We start from the raw sequence: 23,378 nt of genomic DNA, 5'->3' as shown, positions 1-23,378 counted from the left end.
TGGAATGGTGGTCCCCAGTCTATGCCGCTCCTTTCTCGTTTACTGCCGGTGGCGTATTATCTGGTTCTGACGGTACTGGGCGACGATGGCGGCACTGGGCGTGCCGGCGCTCCCGCAGTTCCAGCAGCACCTTACAGGCATGGTCTGCCTGACAGCGGTAGTGTTCTTGTCTCCATCGCTGTCTTCCTGTTCTCTGACTGCGCAGACTTTTGGGGTCTGGTCTTGCTCAGCCTCCTCCAGCACGGCCTCGATCCTTAGGGCGTTAATCAAGGACTGCTCTAGGGAGGTTGGGGCGACAAGCCAAACCTGTTGTCGGAGTGCGGTGGGGTTCAGGCCACGGATGAACACCTCCAACGCCAAGTCGTCTTGTACAGCCGGCGGTAAACCTGGATATCCCTTCTGCAGCAAGTACTTGGTATCCGCTGCCAGTATCCCGAGTTTCTCGCCGCTGCCTCTCTTCCGCGTGGCGAGGTGATGACGCAGGCTGACGGCAGACTCCGCTTTTCCGAAGTGGCGCTGGAGAGCCATGGAGAGGATGTGGAAGTTGCATAAATAAATCGTCTAGGTATAAAAGTGAATTAACTGTTTAAAAGCACATTTAAAAAAAGGAGAGCAAACTAACCACAGGACACAATGTTTAGAAGTATGTGCATATATATATATATATATATATATATATATATATATATATATATATATATATATATACAAACACATTTATTACTGGCAAAATGAATAATAAAGTGAAAACAAGTGACAGATATTTTGTAAAATTTACATTTCATGAAAAACCATTTCTATTTACAGATTTTTTTTTTTTGTGCTAGATAACAAAGTGTTGACTCAATTTTAAACACACAACCAGAGAAACTGTTTATAAAACTCCAAAAAAATGTCCAATTGGAAGTTACTGATGTTTAAGCAGCAGCTTTAAAGGGTATCACTGTGTAAGGAAGCAAGAACCAGCTCGCTAAATATATATATACATAATATATATTCAGGCTTTTTATACTTCAACTCTGGCAGCTAATAGCTGTGGCTTCCCCAGTGTTACTTCAACAGATACAGCAAAACCATTAACATTGGAATAATAAATAATAGCAATAATGCATAAGAGATGCACCAGCAATACTTCAAAAAACACCTATTTGATTATTCTAAAAAAAAAAACAAACAAAAAAAAAACTTTAAAAGCCATATTATCTATGTAGTAACGTTAAGTTTAATTGAATTCATTATAAAAGCAGTTAAAAAGCTGTTTGACCATATGTGACTATTTGGCATGTGGTAACTAAACAGTAGAAGTGCCCTATTTAGCTGGCATCGTATGTTAGCTAAGGCACTGTAGCTTTCCAGAAAACTGCAAATTTATAAATTGCAAAATTACAACTTGGGATCCATCAGCACTTTACATCAGAGTTAAGAGGCCCTTGTATTATTATTAATACTTATTTTTCTGGTTGCAATATGTTCCATTTAACTATGGAGTTTCCTTAAGCAACACGGCAACAACTTTATTGCTGAATTAGGCGACTTTTATTTTTTATTTCACTGAAGATCACCAATGGAACCCAGGAGATAGTCTGTGTATATTGCTTTAATAAGACATTGTTCCTTCTCTGTATACTGAAAGAACTCTCTGTATACAAGTATTGTCTTAACCATGTACAGTTTTTACAAAAAGTTGACAAGTTGCCAAAGTAAATATATTAGAAATAGTCTTTAAATATAAAAAAAACAATATCTGGGAGAACAGTGAGCTATGCCTTACTTTGCATCCAGTGAGACTGGGAAGAAACGCAGCCCTTATTAGACTTAGATTTGGATTGCAAACATATAGACAACATCAGGGATCAGAACAAAAGAAGTTGCCACTATAGAGAGGTTAGCCTTATATAAAATGCACTCTTTCTCCTTTTCTTACAACCCCCCCCCCCCCCCCAAAAACGAAAAAAAAAAAAACTGCTGCACAATACAACGTACTGCCTCCATTTAGCTACACAGACAGCAGCAGTATCCAATTACTAAAAGGGTTACATTTCATAATCCTCAAAACACAGTTTCAGTTGCAGACTGACTCATGCCTGCGACCAACATAAAACACAACAATGACACAAGTAACATTTTCATGCAGTGGCTTTTCGAGAATATACACAAATTGAAAGGTTACATTTTTCCTTGGCTTTTTTTTCAAACAAAAACAAAAAAGTGAACATGTGGCAGCGTTTACCTTTCTATTAAGTTTTAAATCTCATTTTAGTTCAAGCACACGTGGCACACAGGAAATCAGATACAAACTGTTAAATACATATTTTCCATAGAGGTATTCATAATATACACTTACATTTGGGCAACATTCCAACAAGCAGCTGCATATTCCTCAACATTTAAGAAGGGAAATGCATACATCTATTTGCTTTCTATTTTTTTGTATTCACCTTTCTGTCTTCATCTTTTGTGTTTCTGCTACATTAATTTTCTATTTTTTTTTTAAAAAGTAGCAGACACCAAATCATACATCAGTTTGGAAGGTTAACAACTCTACAATAAATTACAAGAGCTACTGTTAGCAAGAATAACCCCTGCATAACAGTGACATTTGTTACTGCAAATACCCCCTTAGAAAGGAGTGTTTAAAAAAACAAAACAAAAAAAACAACAATAATGCATATATAAAACTCACTGCATAAAAAGGTTTTTTTGGGTTTTTTTTTAGCAAACTGAAGAAATTCTTAGCAGTGGTATTATTATAAAGAAACAGATTGTGAAAGGCAGGAACAGTAACTAATGAGTGTATTATAAAAGCCACCGCCTGTATCACTTTAATACCCTTTAAATTCAAGCTTCAACTAAGTATCCAGCCCTTCCCTTCAAAATCCAATATTTAAGAGCACTAAATAATTGTATGCATAACAGTCAAGAGTAGTGCTCACATAATATAAAGTATAGGAATTATAGATTCTGAAAAAGTAAAGATAGGCACATCAATTGAGACATGGGACAGACGGATTAAAAAGAGGCACCAATGTTACCATAACATCCATGGAAAAATGAACTGATCAGCTATAACCAACGTTAACATTTATATGAAACTACTTATACCAAAAACAAAATCCATGCAGTTTTTGAAAGTGAAGTTGTCAGAACATTGCACGTTGTATTCACAGAAAATAATTAAAGTCTTTACATCGACAGTCATAAATGCTTGCAAAAGTGTAGTCTACAGATATTCCATTCAAGCATTCTAAAACCAAGCTTTTAAAACAGTGCTTGAACACAACATTGCAGAGATGCACAGCTTTCAATTCTCACAATTTGCAAATATTTACACACCAATTTTCTTTTAGTATCCCCATTAGATTTAATATAATTGTCATATGCAAAGCATTATAGGATATTGCATCTAAACCTGTTTATTATACCCTAGCTAAGATGGTTAGTGCAGGTTCTTATAATTTATAGCAGTCCAATATATAATTATTATACATATTATTAACTATACACATTTGACTATATACTACTGTTTTGATTTACAAAAGTCTAAATAAATCAAACTGCGGTAAAGATTTTAAATTTCATAAATTTCCTGAAAGCCCAGTTTTTAAAACAGTGTTAAAAAAAAAAATCACATCAGTGCTAATTTATGTAGTCAATATTACTGTTCTAAAAAGGTGCAATTACATTTCTAAAGATTTCTTTTTTTTTCAGAATTAACAAAATTAACAAAAAGTTATTGCCAAAACCTTGAGATTTGATATTAAAAACTGTTTTTGTTTATGTTTGTTTCCAGGACCATGAAACAAACAGATGAAGCTGCTGTAGTAGAGTTGTGCTTCTTGGACCAAGTCCTTTTGTTTTAGCATCATCAGCAGTCTGCCATATACCTTCCTGCAGAATGGAAAGAGAAATGTGTCTGTGAGCTGAAACAACACCACCACCATGTACAGAAGACGAGAATTTGTAAACACACTGTCACTTGAATTCAAAATGTCCTCGATGGATCTCAAACCTTTCAAGTACAATACTCTCAGACTGCTGGGTTTCTCTGTAAAGGATTTCAGCTTTATGACCCTAACTGTCCATTCAAAATTTTTAGTAGGGCCAGCATCATTTTAACTAAAATCTTGGTTTCTTCATTTAATTTTACATTTAAAAAAAAAAAAGATTTTAGGTGGGATCGTTTATTGCACTTTTCAGATATATCTTTCCATCTCAGCTTGTGAAACAATTTGACAAACATTACGTGGCATGCTCGTGCATTCGTTATTTAGTTCTCGCAGTTTAGAAGCAAAACAATATCTGGCACCATAATACTAAGTTTAAAAAGATCAGCCCGAGTGCCTTTAAAAACATTCAAGGGGTGGAGAGAACCGATCAGCTGGTTAAATGAAGACACTAAAAACGGTCAAGACCTTCGTCTTAGAATTGACTTCATTTTGTAATTTGTATATAACCCATTCAGGTCTTGATTTTTCCCTGTATGTAGAGAAAACCCATCAGTGACATGACCACATTTGTGGCCCCAGGGGTTATGGATGTCCCCCTAATGGCAGACAGGCTTGCAACCAGTGACAAACCAAAGCCTTTCCCCCAGTTTCACATTAAGACACTATTGAGTTGAATTGACCTAGAAAAAGTACAAATCTAACAGGCTACCTGAAAGGAAGTCATTCAAACCGAGAGCTTTCTTTAACCCAGTGAGACTTGAACAACGTAGCATTATAGCCCATTAACAAAAGCCAATTCCTTTCAGTTATAGAATGCAACCTTTTAGATGAATAGGTTAAAAGTACATCCCCAGGCTGGTGGGTCTCTGTGTAGATCACCCCTTTGTAACTGCAAAGTCATTTTTTATTTATTTAGATGTTGGCTTACTGTACAAAGATGATTTCCAAAATGAAATATGATCAAAATTCATGAACATTAGGTTAAAAATAATACATAGTAAAGCTGTGAGGTATGAGAAGTATATAAAAAGTTACAAATACAAAAAAATCAATTGGTTTAGTTTTTTTATTGATGCTTTCTTAGACACATGCAACACTGATTGCATGCCATGTAAATAAAGAAGTTCATACGGATCAAAGATAACTAGCTTCCTACCTGTTGCAAATCTCTTCTTTGTTAAGGAAAGTCTGTATCCAGAGCCAACCAGCTCTATTTCTACCCCTGAAAGTGTGCTTCCTTCACTTAAGAATTGCACTGCGAGTGTGGCAGGGTTAGTGGGTCCTTCTGAAAGTTCAAATTTTGCCCTCATGGATCCTGAACCTATGAAAATGGCAAAACATCTGTTTTAAAAGATCACCATAGCAGTTGAATGTAGTGTAAAATTAAAAGCAGCAACATTTCAAACTGGAATTCTTCAGTCAGTGCAACACCAAGCTCGCTGATGCCACATGGAGGGTTACAGTACTGACGAACACAACATCCTAGGTCCCAAATGTGTTCTATGGGATTAAGGTCTGGTCTTCTTGCTGGCCAGTCCATAACCTCTATTGTCTCCTGCTCTATGACAATGGGCATTATCTAGCATCAGAACAGACTCAGGGCCTTCAAAACTTTTTGACTATGTTCATGGTGTTATTTTTCCCATATTTAAGGTTTGCTCTTAATTTTTTCAGTTGTGTACATTCAGTAGCAACCCTTCATAAACTATTTACCATTAATTAATGCAACATTTTAAACCTATGTGTGTTACATACCTGCGTTCTCAGATTTTTCCGATATATCTTTTAACTTCCATAATGCTTTCTTCTGCTCTGCATTCCTGTTAAAAAAATAAATAAATAAATAAATAAAAAAATAATAATAATCTGTAATAAAATTTAAAAATCTTGTGTGTTAAAGTAAGCTGCGGGTTAGCAATTTTTATTTCCAAGGGTGAAGTTAGACCCTCCATAGTGTGTGTTTTTCATTACGTAGTTAAGCAGTTTTGGGGTTGCACTGGCTATTTTACAGTTTGCGGACATAAGGCGGCAAATATTGAATAGAATAAAATAAACAGAAGTAAATAAATAAAGGACATGGATGGTAGTAGCCACATATCAATAAGGTTTACCAAACGGCTGTTGGAAGAGACTGCATATTTGTAACTCCTCCATCGACTGGCACCAGAACCTGCACGTTTGCCAGAATGCCGGGAGTCAGCATGGACTCTGGATTGTATCTGTAATCCACTCGGACGTCAGTTGTGGTTGGAGAGCACTTCCAGTATGTTGCCAGATTTAGAGGAGTCGACTGGATTCCATTTGACGCGACCTAGAAAAAACAAAGAAATGAAAACTATAAATTATACTTATCATTAAGAAAAATCTCTGAAACAGCACTATGCAACCTTTATACTTCAAGCAACACTTAACGGGACTTTTTTTATGTAAGTGAGCATGCTGCAACTACTTGTATATGTAGTCTTGTACATATGTTAGTCTCTGAAAGTTTGTGACTTCTAAACTGTGATTGACTTGTTGCAATGATTTGAACATTTGTATATTCACCTTCATAGTTATGGGGGAAAGAAACATGCAGAATTGTAGATTGTCATATCAAAGCATTCCTCCAAAACACCAAAGACACTAACCCTCTGGGGTCCGTTTCATAAAAGCGATTTGTGACAATTTGCAAATCGCAAGCACCTCACAAACAAAAAATTAGGTTTCATAAAACATAAAAGCAAGGTCAAGTTGTAAAAACAAACATGGTTTATTTATTAAATACAATCATATACCAAAAGTACCGATTTATTCAGTATGCTAATAGCATTACAAATAAATAAAACTGACCAAACTCAAGCGACAAAAATAGTGACAAGTGCCTCCTCACTTCTAGATCTAAAGAAACCTGCCACATCCCCAAATCACAGAAACAAAAACACTTTCCTCGATTCGTCTCAGCTACACTTCACCACAGCAATAACAACGCTTTGTTGCAGCAGCCACCTCCTTGACACCTGCCCCACATGTTTAAATAATGAGGCTAAACGCAGCTTGATTATCAGGCATGCCCCCTAATAAAGACTAATAAAAGTGTCAATGTAGCGAGTGTGCATAGCTGGCTACATACGTTTTGGCTAAAAGCCCGTTTTCAGCTGTGTAGAAAGAAAAGTAAACACAGATCAGTAAACTTTTTCTATACGTTCATACTACACAGCATTTGCTTTTTCTACACAGCTGAAGAAGGGCTTTCCATATGTATGTATGTATGCATGTATAGAACTTCAAAGTACAGCCTGTCACTTCTACACAGCTCCAAATTTCTGTCAACAGTGAGGTCCTCAATCAACTTTAAAGCTTTTTCATCTGCCTTCTTTTTCCTTTTAATTTCGTTCTGCTCGCTAGATCTATCAATTTCTTTCTTATTACGGCTAATGTTCTTTGCTCCTCCCCAACAGTGTTTACTGCATCAGTGATCAGCTGCAATGTTCTTTTTCTTCGTGAATTAAACTTCCAGAAAACTTGCCAAATAGAATGGATTTATCTTGACCATCCATTTCAATACTATCATTTTTTTCTTAAAAAAAAAAAATAGCTTTCACTGTGCCTTAAAAGTCATTACCGAGTTATTGATTTCCCTCATCGCAGATCGCGAGTGATCGCAAGTGACGGCACTTGCAAAGTGCTTTATGAAAAGCACGCCGCGACGACCTCTGCGACATCGCAGCCTCATCGCAATCGCAGGACTTTTATGAAACGGTTATATGAGCATTATCATTTGCACTGTTGTGATTTCTGTGTCAGTCATACAACCTTCTAGTTGTAACTACTCTTGAAAAAGCATTGCTAACTTAACAAAGATGTGTGCTTTACAAAATAAAAGCTTGGGGATTTATTTTATTTATTTTTTTATATATAAAATCAACTAGCTGTATTCTGTTGATAAGTGTTCCCCATTTATTTATATATATATATTATATATATATATATATATATATATATATATATATATAAAATCAGTTTTTGTCATCCAAACCACTTTTGAATGCGGTAGATTACCTGGTATTTTAAGATGTCAACATTGTAGTATGAAGCTGAGGGATTCTGTTCAGACATTTTTCTGAGGTAGGCAGTAAGGGCTTGCATATTCATCCAGAAGTCCTGGGTATTAGAATCACTTTGTGATGGGTCACTAAAATACAAAAATAAACCTGTTTGCTCAAACAAACTGTACACAGCCTCAACACTACCACAGCATAGAGACAATACCACTCTCTAAGTGAACATGTGGATGATTCAGTTAAACACAAAGTGAACCAAGATGAACAAAACTGTACCTATTTACAACAAAGTAACTTTATAGACACCCTAGTTTTACCAGTTACATTGTTTTAGTGTTTTAAGCATGGACAGAGATGTACATTACAATATTAGGTTGCAGGTCTGCAGTGTTGAAAGAGTTAAAATCCTCTATAGGTCTTTTGAACAAGTTCTCGGATTTATCTACCTGTACAGAAGTTGCTGGTTTGGAAGAATCTGCTCAAGTTTGCTCGTGTTCTTTAACTTGAAGCTCAGTACTGGTGGTGATGGGTTGCTGGTAAAAATCTTGATAATTCCAGTAGGGAAGGACACAGTCATGTCCCCTGTAATTTTTACAATGCACCTGGACAAGGAAGAGAAAACAACCAACACTAGAATTACAAAATAATATAGCAACCATGATGTTGCTGTCATAAAGTAGCAATAGAACCTTTTATATATAGAAAAAAGAAACCGTCAACTTCAAAATTAAAGTATTATTTTTTTTGTCTTATTCCGGTTTAATAAAGGACATTGCACATCTTAAAAGACTAGGACAGTTTCAAACATTGTCTGGAAAAGTGAAGATGGTTGCGCATTTGGCATCACCCTGTCTGGCAACTGCTCTGTTTTAGTCAAAGAAATGTGTCAAGATTCCCCTTGACCTACCTTATCTGCCTGAGTTATTAAACTGCTCTTAGGGCTGGTAATAAAAAAAAAAAAAAAAAACTAGTCATGTGACACTAACTTAGAGGGGTCTGCTCCTTTGAAGTAGGCGTTGACAGACTCAGTGAAGGCTGCTGCAATAGGTAACGAGTCCAGAGATCCAAGGCTAATTGGACTGGGGCCCCGAGAAATCCCTACAGTGAAACAGAATAGAAGATTCAAAAAATATTAACAGAACATGAATATGAGAATAGTGTAATAAAAAAAATAAGTTAAAAAGCGCTATATATAAATGGAAATGGGGGAAGGGCAGGATTATAAACAACATGCTCTTAACATTTTTTACAAACTACAGTACATGGATATCATGCTCAAGATTACATGCAACGGAAAGGGTTATAAAGTGTGTAGGGAAGACATTTATGAATATGATGCTGCTATTTAAAAAACAGGGTCTTGCATGGAAGTGTAACTGTGAAATAACATTATCAATGTCAGCTGCACTTCTGGCACATGCGATTACAAATACTGGATAAAGCGGGTCTGAATTTAGTTTGTTCAAGTACTGTACATCCCAAGTGTAATGATTGTTGTAGCCGAGAGTGGTACAAAAATGACGCTTGGGTCACAGACAGCACAACCAGACCATTTCATTCAGCAGAACTCCAGCTACAGCCCACACAAACCGTCCTCACAAATAATGGCCACATGTTACAGCACAATCTTAAGATCTGATTTCATATTCAGCATTTTAACAAATTCATTTGAAGCTCGTGTCTATGGCAGCCTTTCTCACTAGGGTTTCATGCACACAAGTCCACTTATTCCTTAAACATAGCAAGCATGCTCTTGAGACAGAGGTCGAAGCAGTTACGTAGGTAGAACGCATTCTGTCAAGGTTCAGCAATGTGCCTAGGCATGCTTTCTCTGTACCCTGCTTCAATCATTACTTTCAGGATTAATGTTCAGCTAGAAAACGCATTCGGGCGTTACACACTTTGTATATTCAGTAATACTATAATAAATTCAAGTTAGGTTAGGATTCCTTTAGCATTACAAATAGGGGTGCACCAATAAAGACTTTTTTGGCTGATATTGATAGCCGATGGTTATCTACCCATATCAGCGGATACTGATAATGGAGCAGTTAAGCTATTGTAAACTACTAGAACAAGGCTATTGTAAACTAATAGAACAAGGCACAGGGCCTATATTTATACTGTTTTATTATTATAAATGTTAAAAAAGGAACATTTTGCATTTGTACTAGTAAAAACAGTTCTGTAGAAAAAAATATATGACCCTTAACTTTGATAGCCACATACTGTCAAACATTGCGTATTATAACTTCTACCTATACAGTACATTAGAAAATAAAATTGTAGCCTACGCAATGTCAACTACATCAACGTTCGTTAAATTCTTATTTTAAAAGATACACTGCTAAAAATGCAGCACAACTTAAATTGTTCACTTAATAAAAAGAAAAAAAAAGATTCCGGTTAAATTTCCAGTTACAAAATTCAGTCCAACTTGAATTTGTTACTTAAATAAAGACAGCACAGTAATCAATTTCTGCTTCAAAATTCTGCCAAATACACCCACAACCAATGCAGATTAAACAGGGTAAACACAAATTACAAAATGCCATTTTGAAGTACACTGTATAATAATAATAATAATAATAATAATAATAATAATAATAATAATAATAATAATAATAATAATAATAATAATAATGTAACAACCCGGCAGTCTGCACGAACTAAGAGGACTTGTTTTGCTGTTTGGACGCGGAGAGTGTTGAGCAGCATGGGCAGGTGTCTTAAATATTCAAAAGAAGAGAACTCTTTAAAAAGCATCAGAATAATATTCTACTCAAGTTCATTGTTTGATTTAATGTAGCATCAAGTCTGTTCTGCTGCACACAACTCACTATCCTATTGTTGCCTTCAGATATTTAAAAAAAAAACATCCAAAACACACAGCTCTTTTGAGCACTGGGAATATGACGGTCTCAGTGTTCTTGCATCATTAGTATAGTAAGCGAGCCTGACCAAACATTCAATTCTGTGTTGGAATAAATTCATGCATGAATATCTGTGTACATTAAATCAGCTAAAATAACAAAAACTGCTGATCGTGGATTTTTTTTTTTCTTATATCGGTGCCATGCCGATAGGCTACCGATTATTGGTGCACCCCTAATTACAACAGGTGTTATTGCCGAGTGATTTGTTTTTATGTATCTATTTCTTCAACTTTTATTTATCCAGGAAATTCTTTTGAGATTCAATCTCTTTTACAAGAGGGCAAAAGTCCAGATAAATATCAAAATATACTCATGCAAATAAAACAAATTATTTGGAGATGCAAGTTAAAAAAAACAAACAACAAAAAAAAAACCTAGCTATTCAGGGATGCTATGCTCTCTACGTTTTGGTCACAAACTGAAATAAGATGTCAATGACTCAATATTGCAAACAATGTAAAAATACACCAATGGCAGACTAATTTGTCATTCCCAACTACATGATCAGGAGGAACATGCTGATATCTGAAATAAAACTTTATGGGTTAGTTCTGGTCTCAGAATAACTAATAAAAGCGGTAGATTTTCACACAAAGCCAGATAGGAGCTGGATTTTTAGATCAATTGTTAGAGCATGCCAATCCAGTAGGAGAGTGTTAGGAGACAGAATTGACAGGTTCACTTCTGCTACTGTACCTGCTGGTGTCTCACAGCGCTTTTCAAATGTAGGCAGTTTCCCAATGAACACATCATCCTCTATGACATTTTTAAAAAAGGAACAAAACAAAGCAAAAATACAAAAACAAACCAAACCAAATACAAGCAAATCATGCAGTGCCATCTTAAAAGAAAAAACAAAATGGTATACACTTGGGTAGGGCAGTCAAAATATACAGAACTATGCCAATACATCAATTCGTTGTTTTGTTAAATCTGTTACTCAACTGAAAGCAGCCCAATAACTTTTAGTATTGGTCTAGATAGGAGTATGTGCTGAGTCATTAATATCAAACTATTAAGGAGTTTATCAAAGACTTGTGATATACAATAAACTAAATCAAGCATACTTTTTGATCTATTTATAATGTAAATAATTCCTGTATGGGATCTCCAATATTTCTTTTAGCGACACAGGGATGGAAATAGGGCTCACATTGCATAGCAGTTTGATCCAATCCTGTTTTTCCTTAAGTTTAATAAGACACACCTGAGCTTGTTACCTATACACTGGGGCTAATCAAGCTTGTTTTAAAACCTGCAATTGGAGTCTTATTTCTATCCCTGAATACAACAGCATTGTGAAAGGCTAGTTTTGTCTGTTGCTTACAGCTATGGCTTGTAAAAATTTGTGTTGCGAAGGATACCAGCCAATTATACAAACTCTTACACTGCAACACACATTCACAACCACATAGCTCTGAACTGCGATGGAACTTACCCACAGCTGGGTTGCTTGTGGCAGTGAGCGACGTGGAGGACGATATAGAGGAAGTGCTTTCTGCACGAGCCAGGGGGGCTGCAGGGGGTGGGCTGGCATTCGTTATCTTCGGTGGACTAAACGGTCTGGCCTAGAAAACAAATGCATTTTCTTAATATTAATGAGAAGGGAAATGTATCCTTTTAGACTATTCTGCTTCTATCTGCAAGCAGTGGAGGGCAAGAACATGTTCACAAAACAGACAAATATGTACAGTAGGGTTCGTACCACCCACTAACGCAGGCCTTGTAAGGAATTAGTCATATAATAATACACCAAAAGCCAGTTTTACAAACATCAATTTGAACTAATCAATTTAAAATGGTGATGGCCTGGAAAATTTCATAAAACGACAGATTAGTCCTAACTTAATACTGCAAGGGGCAGGTTTAACCCTCTATCTGCTGCAAAAAGATTGAATAGCCATGTCAATGACCGCAGACATTAGCCTATCAGACAAAGAGGTTTTGTCATTTTTACATTTTGCAGTTTTCAAAGCAGTCTTTACTTTTTCGATCTATCATGACTTACTATTTCATTGATGCCACCAAGTTTTACTGCAGAGAGCTTTGGTCGCGAGGTTGGTCGTGGTGGCGGCACTATTGCAGCTGTAGTGAGAGGAGTCGTGGGTCTGGCCGGCTGAGACACTGCTGTAATCTGAGGAGTTGTGGGTCTGGCTGGCTGAGACACTGTCAAGAGCCGAATTAAAAAAATACAAGTTAAGAAGAAGGAACTTGTTAGAAATAAAATTAAATAAGCATACATAACATTAGGTTAAAACAGCACAGCAAATACGAGTATATTTTATATAAAAAAGGAAAGCATACATTCTTTGTTGGGTACGTATATCCTTCTTGGATTGCATATAAAACTGTCAACTACAAGTAGCTTATGGAGTTTCTTTCAAGTGGGAAACATTAACCTTATGTTTGAGATTTTATTATCATGTATGAAAAAATACATTTTGTATGATACTGCACCACAAGCAATTCGAAATTGACACAACACTCCATGCAAGTAGTTACTACAGGCATCCACATCCTAAATATCTATGATGCACACACACACACACAGAGTTTTCAAATCGATGCTGTGTCCAGTACACAATAGGTTACTAACTGAAAATACCCTATTTACTGAACAACATCGTACAATTCATGCTTTCCATTACCATTATGTTTGGGATTAAGAACAGGTGCTAAGTTTATATCCACTGGTGCTGGGGAAGTGGATGACATTCTGACGTTTTCTTCAATAAACGATGTTGTGCTGTGCGTGAAATCACTGCAAAGCTCACTCAGGTGATTAGAAATGCATTTAACAGCGGAGGAAGAGGAGGAGGAAGAGGAGGAAGACGGAGAGTTTGCTTTAGATTTAGACTGCAGTCTTTGGGGCTCCTTTGGGCTTGCATTGAAATGTCTGTATGACATCAGTTCATCTGTAAATGATATCCACTGACACTGAGACCAAGACAAGGAAGACAGGATGTCCATGCTTTCTGGAGCAGCTGTCATAGTAACAGCAGTGCTTAGACCTGGGCATTTAGAATGCTCTGAGAGAGGGCTCTTGTGGCCTGAATCTGGCTGGCGTCCAAGGAAGCATTCACCTACTACACCCCAAGCTGAAGCATTAGGAGAACTGGACAGAGAGGAGTTCTCATTGTGCAGCATTAGATCAGCTGAAGGAAAAAGGAACAGTTGAAAGCAGCACAATGCAATATCCCAAAAGGCACAATTGAACAGAAACTAGCATTGAGCCATTTAAGAGAGCAATAATCTTTCAATGATGCTTTTTAATACTGTAAGTGTAATGTTTCCACTACTTCCTTCTTTATCTCAACACTGCAGACATACATCTATGCAAGTCTGGAAAAGATATCTCCACTCAAAAAGAGCATTGTTCCAGCATTATACTAATGGGTCACTCCATCTCAAGTTGACCAAGGAGTGGTTGCTCAAGGAGTGGTTGCTCAATTCCTTGAGTAAAATTAATTACATTTGGTTGGAAAGCCCTTGAAACAAGCGTTAATTATACTAATTTAGTGTAACCACAAGGTTAGATCACAGGTCACTGTCACATGCGTTCTACCCAAATGGGGCACGAGTCACACACAGCTCTTCTTGCATGCACATAAATGTGGTCCACCTGAGCTCTGATCACCCAAATATATTAACATGCCCATTCTACAGTACAAGACATTGAAACTATTTAACAAGCTATCCTAGGGTAGTCAAAGAGTTAGTCAGCAATCCTGTTTAAAGGATCTTGTTTCAATTGTTAGATATTGCCCTGCAGTGGAACAGCAAACTAGCGTGATACTATTGAAGTATGTGTACAGCAATGGCCAAATGTTTTGAATCACCCTATATATAGAATTAACCAATTTGGCCACATAGTCGAATGAAACCTGCTGAATAATGTTAAGTTAAATATTGAATTACACACCGCTTTGTTGTTTTCCATATACTTCACGAAAAAAGGGAAAAATTGAAAAATGCGACATTTCGAAATCTAATATGAGAAGTCATTGTATTTTATCTTGCTCTTAATTGTATTAATACTTGTACTGTGATTCTTGAAATGTATTTTTGTTTACGACTGTAAGTCGCCCTGGATAAGGGCATCTGCTAATAAATAAATAATAATACTGTACCGCTATTATGGCTTCCCGTAGACTCTTGTGATATCATTTTGTAGTTTATTTGATTGCATGATGTTAAATAAAACATCTAAATTATGTTCACATTGTTTTTTAGTTTTACATTTTTTAAATGTTCTTATTTATTTTATTTTTTTAATTGTCTCAATCCTAAAATTGTAGGTGATGCAAAACATTTAACCATAGCTGTAGATTAGCAGTTTTTTTTTCTTTGCAAATTTCAAAAAAGGTAATGCGATTATTAAGAAAATAAATAAATAAAGTGGTGGTGAGACAACAGTTGTTCAAGGTGTTTTCATAACTGGACAGTGCAATTTAGTGTGTAGTACTACAAAAACACAGTAAGCAAATTCCACGGTCCTGCCATGAATACTTTCTAAACCTTCAGAGTTTTCTGAACTCTCCCGTCCTACAAGATTTGTATACAAGAATGAAGGACTGACAAACAGATGCTGAAGTGTCATACTTGAACAAACAAATTAAAGGTGAAATGCATTGGAATTGAAAAAGAAAACTGTTGCTAAGAACATTATTCACTGCAACAAAACATCTGGTACACCATAAGGCTTGCACGGTAAATCTTACTGCAGGAATACAAAAATGGAACAGCATGCGCTCAAAGTGTTTTACCTGTGGCAATCGAAGAACATACTGCAGAATCTTTAGTTTGGACAGAGATAGGAAAGCTTTGGGAAATGGTAGGAACGACTAAAGAATAGGACCAGAAGGCAGAAAGGAATAAGAAAGAACAACAGTGTTAATAGTTAGGGTTTATCAGCTCTAAATTTCATGTGGAGGTATAATAAAGTGTGTTTGTTATCTATCATATAGATTGAACGACAATTCAACCTTTTAATTTTCAAACTCAAACGTTTAAAATGTGATGTACAGAAACAATTTTTAGGATAGGCAAACTTTTATTTTTTTCTAAGGGTTTGCTTGCTGAATGTTTTGCTGAATATATTGCAAAGCTGGATTAAATGGGCTGAGCTGAGCAACAACCAACCTGCCCATCCCAAATTGATCACATTAACAATACTGCAGATCAGATTCAAGTGATCAATCAATTCATTTGCATTAAACAAGTTAAGAAGAAATTGGCAATGGAGGGTTCTCAATGTCTGTAACTCTGACAGGTTTTTTTTAAATTTTTTTTAAATTGTTTTTACCCCGGTTTTCTCCCCAGTTACTGCTTTTATCCCGGTTCACCACTGCAATTCCCCAGCGACTTGGGAAATGAAGGCTGAAACACGCATTCTCCAAAACATGTTCCGCCATTTTTCACTGCAGATCCACAGCAAAGCCACCAGACTCTTAGTGGTGGTAATTACACATTAAGTACTATGTAATAACACGTGTATTGAATGTTTTAAATGTAACTGCTATGTACTTACATAGTAATGGTCACTATTTGTAATAAAACCTGCCTCACATGCTGAGACAATAATACCTACAGTGGTAAGTATTTACAATGCCAATGTGTAATTACTGCCACTTAAAATGAAACTTTACCTATCTTTAAATTAATTTTAGATATCTTAAAAACTGCACAATTAAAGATATCTGGAATTCAATTTAAGATATCTGGAAATGTTTTACAGATATCTCTAAATATTTCAAGATATCTTAAAATGCAATTTGAGATATCTCTAAACAATTATTTGGCTTGCCATAATGGATAGTCTTTGTTTTGTTGCAAACCTGTTATAATAATAATAATAATAATAATAATAATAATAATAATAATACACAATCGCCTCATCATTGTTATTTCCTAAAAGCCTATTTCAAATTATGGATAACCATGTTTTAATGTATTTATTTAGAAAACAGCTCATTTTAAACACAGTTACCGGTTGAAGATGTAGAAAGAGAGGATGACGAAGACGATGACTCAAGAGGAGGCCCGAACAGTGGGTCCAGAGAGAGGAGGTCACTGTTGACTCGTCTGCTTCTACAACAGGGAATAAATCGATGGAATTGTCTTTGAACTGGGGCATACGTCAGGTGTCAGTTTAGGACATATCAGGTATACCATCATTTTCTGAATAAAACAGGTGCTTTTTAAAATAAAGGTGTTATATTTTATTTTAAAAATGTTTATTCGGGAAAGCCATATAAGCTACACTTAGCTCATTTACAACGGCGTTATATACAGGTTGCACATTATATACAAGGTGCATAGTATATTCAGGTATTATCCCATATAGTATACTACTGTATGTATATACAAGAGGTGCACATTATACATGGTATGTAACCCAAGGCAACTCAGTCAAGTGCATTATACATGGGGGTGCGATACACACAGAGTGCACATTATTATTCAAAAAATGACAGTACGTAAAACTACAATGCATTTCAGACACATCACTGTGATCAATATAATGAATGGATTGGGTGAGTCACTTTGGATGAGTCTCTTATTTCACAATGTTTCTTTAATTGTGTGACTAGTAAAATCTCTCGTTATATCCTGGAGAACAAAAAAAGTTTAAAATAAATAAACTTACTCATTATTATATGATGCCTGAAGTCTGGATTTCACCAACTCTTCACCTAATTCAGGAGAGATGTTGAAGTTAAACACTAACACAGTGTTGCTATTGCCAAGTCAATCACACATTGTTTGGCCACATGTAATTAATTGGAGGCCCCTCTAATCATTCTAATAATTTGACATCCCTTTAAAAAGCAGAGAACCAATGATCAGCAGTGTGGAGTAGTGGTTAGGGCTGTAGACTGTTGACCGGAGGGTCGTGGGTTCAATCCCCAGTGGGGGACACTGCTGTTGTACCCTTGAGCAAGGTACTTTACCTAGATTGCTCCACTAAAAACCCAACTGTATAAATGGGTAATTGTATGTAAAAATAATGTGATATCTTGTAACAATTGTAAGTCGCCCTGGATAAGGGCGTCTGCTAAGAAATAAATAATAATAATAATTAATGTGACAGAACTATGGTCTATTATTATTAGTAGTAGTAGTAGCAGTAATAGTAGTAGTAGTAATATTTTATATACATTTACTTTTCTTTTCTTTTTTTGTATTGAATATTTTAATGCTATAGTGCTACTTTGGATGTTAATTTATTATTTCGTGTTGTGTTTTAGACACTGCAATTTCTTACTGCAGAGATTATGTAAAGCCCTTTCAACGTAACAACTTTTATTTTTAGCATTTTTCACCTACAAATGTGGTTTATCATGATGTGGTTTTGCACTGGATGCTTTAAAGTTTGTTTGTTTTGTGAAACGATTTGAAATGAGAAAAACAGTGGACATACTGCAACAGATATGAATTGCATTTCCCCAGTTATTAAATATGTTGACTGCACTTCTTGATTCATTAGCGTGACTGTGCTGTGCTCTACCTTTGAATTTTAAGCAATTGTAAACGTAATCTATCTATCTAATGTTAAAAATACTCCCTCCGCAACAATGCCTGTAATTTCACCCCTGCCTGGGTCAAACTTTAGAAATGATAAAAGAGCAGTGGAGATTACATATCTTAATTTTAACAGATGTTCAAATATTTATAGATGTACTTGTACTTAATGCAGGACATTTGGTTAATTTTCACGTCACTGATTGTTTTTTAGATGTAAATGCATTAGTCTGCATTAATCCCCGACATCTGATGATCCCAAGTGAAAGTCCCAAAGTAACAGAAGCAGCACTGCTTTCCGGATTACTTACCAGAAACGAGCTGCGAGTCTAATGATGATGACTGTGTAACCAATCCTGACAGTCCTAGATCACGTAAAACAAAACACCTCATTTAAAATGATAAATCCTGGGTTTAAATAAAACAAAAAGTGAAATAAAACACCTCATTTGAAATGATAAATCCTGGGTTTAAATAAAACAAAAAGTAAGCTTTTAGAAACTGTTTTGTTTTCTCTTTACTGAACTTCTCTATAACTATACAGTATACAATATCATTATAATTAAACAGAACAATTGTTTTGTAAGCTTATGAATTACTTCTCTACATTTACCTACAGTAAGCGTTCACCTACCAGAACATGAGACAAATGTCTGCCTACTGGAGAATTTACTTCTACATTTCTTTTTAGAAGTCTACACTTCTTGCATTGAAACCCCTTTGTTTCCTTTTCTCATAACTTCTGAAAACTGTTTCAATAAAATAACTGAACTCTTTTACATTGAAACTTCGTAATGCCCCTCATTACAAATGGTCAAATGTTTTGGAAACTGTCCATTGACACTGCCTAGAAGAAATGGCTCGAGCGGAAACCAGAATGTATTCTCTAAACAATTCCTATCCTGTTCGACTGTTCTCCCTCTGACCTCATAAATGTATCCCCTCATGCAAATGTGCAACATTACATAATATTTAAATCCTGTTTCAGATTAAATTAGTTTACAGTTCTACAAAAAAAAAAAAGTTTCCAGTTATAGTGCAAGATAAATGTATTCTCATTTCCAGTTCTGATTACTCACACATGTTTTTCTCCCTTTCTGTGAACTGTGGTATTGCTTGGCAAGTAGAAAAATACAGGGGTCTGATTAGAACTGAGCCTAATAACGAAACACTGAAATTGTAAAAGCTTCCCTTCGAATTCCTCTGGAAGCTAATGAGACTTGAGGACCCTGTCGCTGCTGCTGTGGCAAACTGGAAGGCTTGCCCGGAGCTGAGCTGATCGGGAGGTCCTGATTGGCTGGGAGCAGCGAATCAGTTCAAGGGTACTGCACCACAGCCATAGCACAACAGGCGGGCACTGAGAGAAAGTTTGCTTTGCTTCCATCAAGGAGAACGTCCGCTCCGCAGGATGACTACTACAGAACCATTCAACTGCCAGTCAGTCACGTTGCTACTTGTGTACTCGGGCTGTCGCATCTTTTGTTGACGATTTTAATACACGCATCACTATATTATACTCTAATTTAAGACGCAGGCCATTTTTGAGAAGAAAAGACTGGTTTAAAAAGTGCGTCTTAAATTTGAAGGAATACGGTATGTATAAAATTGAAAGCAGGGGCCCCATCGTTGTCTCTGAAGCAATATGATGGCAGTCGTTCCAAACTCTGAGTTAACTGCCTTGCATTAACAGCAGCTACAGGTGTATACAAAAAGGGTCTGTGACACCAAATTAAATGTCAGATGCAGAAGCTGGACCACAAATCAAATGAAAGGAGGGAGTGCATTTCCTAACTTAATGTGACATGTGCCAATGCGGAACATTGAATAAACGTGCAAGTGTTAATCAGATTAATAATTAAAACCCCAATGGAAAGCAGTGGCACTGATCTTCTGTCTCTTTGCAATCACCAGCATAATATAATCGCATAAGATGCAAAAATATGACCAATTTATTCCAGCGGCTCAGTTTTAATTACAGGAATGAAGGGACTAGCCAAAACTATGGTCCAAGCGACTTAGCTTCTTGCAAGTTTAGCCCAGAATCTAAGATTGAGCGTTTGAAGTTTGGATGAATTATCAACAGCAGTGCAACAACCGCTTTTCTCAGAAACAGCTACTATTGCATTTGGGACGATCAAACACTACTGAAGGGTGTACAATACATGCTCTTTTATTTTTGTAAATATGTTTCCTCTGCAGCAGGTGCGTTCTGTTCTATATTAAAGCTGTTACTAAGCACCTGGAATACCTTTCCTTCACACAGCTTAGGATTTGTTTTCTCTCCACAAATAAAATACATTTGTGTTATTGTAAAAAGAGCTTTTTCAAGTCAAATTGCACCACTTGGTTTTGATGTATTACATACAGTATAGTGTATCCCACTAAACATAAATGACACTTTTTGAAAATAACCCACAGTATCTTATATGTACACAAAATTTGAATGCATTTTCAGCTGGTATAGGAATGGAATATCAGCATTATCTTAACCAATGTCATTTTATTGTTTTTATTTACTTTTTGTTACTTTGTAGGATACTCTGTTTAAAACTCAGAGGTTTAATAAATTATGCCTTTTTATTATTTTTACATACTTGTACTGCAAGACTGCATAAAATTCAAGGGCAAAAATTAGCTAATTCTAGCAATCAAACACAAAGTCTTAATATAAAACAAATGCCATAAAAATACTTACTGGGTGAATTTCTCTTCATCTGAGCCTGAAATAAATTAATTTGGATTATTATTTCAAAGATTAAAAGACAGCAATTCATATAAAAAAATACTGCCTTTGCCATACAAAACACAGCACAGCAGACCACCACAAAGCAACAGCACAACAGAAAGAGAAGACGCCAAAAAATCATTATTCATCATAGAATCTATTATTTTATTGTATTTTTTTGCAGAGGGATCGTGGTGGTGATTTAGTTTTATTAATTATAAAACTGTCGACATGAAAAGCTATAGTATATGTATAATTACACACACATACACATACATATATATATATATATATATATATATATTTAAAATCAACAATAAAAAGCACAAGAAACAGTGACAAAAAAAAACAGAGAACGTCTGTCTAGCAATTGTACCTTGAATGATAAATCTAGTATATAAACACTTACTAGGATAATTCTCTAAAGTCAGCATGTGGAAGGAATAAAGTAATTTAAAAGTTACTGTATATGTTTTGAACTTTTGAAAACTATTTTAATTTTCCCAACACTGTGTCATCGTCCGTCCATCCCCCCCTCCCCCCCCACCAGAGGGAAATAAAAATGTTTCGGGACGGAAGGTAATACTGAACCTTCTAGAACACTCAATCTTGTTTATAGCAAATACTTGCATAGTTCTATTCGTGTCAGTATGAAACGCTAACTCACTCGAGACATGAGCAGTGTGCTCAAGAACGCAGTGGAAATAGAGGAAGATTAAATACAGTTTATCCACAGGGGACCTATAAAGCTCCAGCAGGTCCCACGGGCATCACAAGACAAATAGGTTAAATTACTGGGTTCTGGCCACACACTTTACTTCCAGTGACAGTTCAATAAAGAATTACACATAAGGGACTTTTGGACAGGTTTTGGAATTTTTATTTTATTTTTTTTACATCAGACGATAGAGTACATCACCGGCCATAAACTGTGAACTTTTTACTTGTTCCTGTTTTGGGTGGGAACATACTTACTGCAAGTTGTAAAATGTTAGATTTTGATGCAATAAAATACCTTTGTTTCCAATTTCTTTGCACTGACAAAGTAAATTTGCAGAGGATCTGGTTTTAGAAGCTACTTGAGCTTCTTATATTGGGGTAAACTGTAAAACAGAGGTTTTGTGACCATCGGGGATGGAGGATCTGGGAGTAAAAATAACTTCCACTCCTAAGGGCCACTGAAAAGGGTTAATTAAACATTTAAATCTTTAATTCCTGTTAAAATGTAATGCGGTGGTAGATTATACCACAGGACTCGCCAAAGACCTGCAGCAGAAAGGAAATGGATCATAGATGAACAGAATGTAATATTCATAATGTGAAAGGAATTGAACTATAAAAGAAATTGTCCAATGCTCTACTGCTCCTATTATGCACCATGTTACTGAATCCTCAGCTAATGCACTATCCTTGCAGTACTATGTCATTGTTGATATAACTTGCTGCATCCTAGTTCATATTGTATTTTAGTAGTATTATTTGCACTTACTGTAGACGACACTGTATTTAAATATAAACCTTGCACTGTAACCCTTTACTGCTCTGTAACACCTGTAAGTTGCCTTAGATAAATAATAATAACAACAACAGTATGCGTCAATGTCTACCAGTCTGACTATTTATTTCGCATTTTAAAATGCATAGTTCATCCCTTTCGTAGTAGTGATGTAATGATTTACTCCGCAATTACTACTTACTGTAGCTCTCAGGGCGTTCTGGGTTGTACCAGCATAACCCTTCTAACCAATCAGATAGCTCCGTTGCAGTAGATTATGTCACCATACACTACAGTTTTTGGTTTAATAACGTCACTGTGGAGACTATGGCAGAAGAAAGCAAGGTAAAAATGAAAGCGCCTGGATTAATTAAAGCATCCCAGAATGAAAGCAAAAGCTGATTCAAGAAAGGAAGAACAAATGATGAAAAAACAAAACAAACAGTCATTTTGTAAGAAGGGATGGTGTATAATAGAAAGATCAAGTTTGGTGACAGTCTACATGGCTAGCCTGGTTGTTTATTTAAAATGGTCAAAGTTATAATTTTTGCCCATTTTAAATAAACAAACAAAGTTATAAAAAATGTAGAAAATACAGGTTTTAATAAAGTTTACCAACTGTGACCTATGGGAACACTGGTGTATAAAACGTAGTTATTCCCTTGGACAATGGTTGATGTATTAAATATTTACTAAAATATTATCACC

General features: G+C 35.9%; 1 protein-coding gene across 5 annotated transcripts in view; it reads right to left on the bottom strand.

Annotated features, from left to right (window-relative positions):
- Positions 1-1,513: 1,513 nt before the first annotated feature.
- LOC117403647 (F-BAR domain only protein 2-like) overlaps positions 1,514-23,378 on the bottom strand; it is a 58,434-nt gene continuing 36,569 nt past the window's right edge. For 2 of the 5 annotated variants that reach the window (XM_034928474.2, XM_034928469.2), the window contains exons 15-30: positions 21,146-21,170; positions 18,762-18,815; positions 17,576-17,621; positions 16,916-17,016; positions 15,693-15,770; positions 13,575-14,081; positions 12,935-13,092; positions 12,365-12,494; positions 11,623-11,682; positions 8,977-9,088; positions 8,437-8,592; positions 7,989-8,121; positions 6,059-6,258; positions 5,703-5,767; positions 5,104-5,268; positions 1,514-3,888 (exon numbers count right to left, since the gene is read on the bottom strand). In XM_034928474.2, the coding sequence (XP_034784365.2) occupies positions 3,866-3,888; positions 5,104-5,268; positions 5,703-5,767; positions 6,059-6,258; positions 7,989-8,121; positions 8,437-8,592; positions 8,977-9,088; positions 11,623-11,682; positions 12,365-12,494; positions 12,935-13,092; positions 13,575-14,081; positions 15,693-15,770; positions 16,916-17,016; positions 17,576-17,621; positions 18,762-18,815; positions 21,146-21,170 (2,013 nt within the window). In that variant the 3' untranslated portion in view covers positions 1,514-3,865. The remainder of the gene's footprint in view (positions 3,889-5,103; positions 5,269-5,702; positions 5,768-6,058; positions 6,259-7,988; positions 8,122-8,436; positions 8,593-8,976; positions 9,089-11,622; positions 11,683-12,364; positions 12,495-12,934; positions 13,093-13,574; positions 14,082-15,692; positions 15,771-16,915; positions 17,017-17,575; positions 17,622-18,761; positions 18,816-21,145; positions 21,171-23,378) is intronic. The other 3 variants (XM_034928475.2, XM_034928479.2, XM_034928484.2) reach the window with 3 other exon arrangements.

Source organism: Acipenser ruthenus, chromosome 2, assembly GCF_902713425.1.
Source record: "Acipenser ruthenus chromosome 2, fAciRut3.2 maternal haplotype, whole genome shotgun sequence".
Classification (NCBI taxonomy): domain Eukaryota; kingdom Metazoa; phylum Chordata; class Actinopteri; order Acipenseriformes; family Acipenseridae; genus Acipenser; species Acipenser ruthenus.
This window is presented reverse-complemented; position numbering and strand designations above follow the sequence as displayed.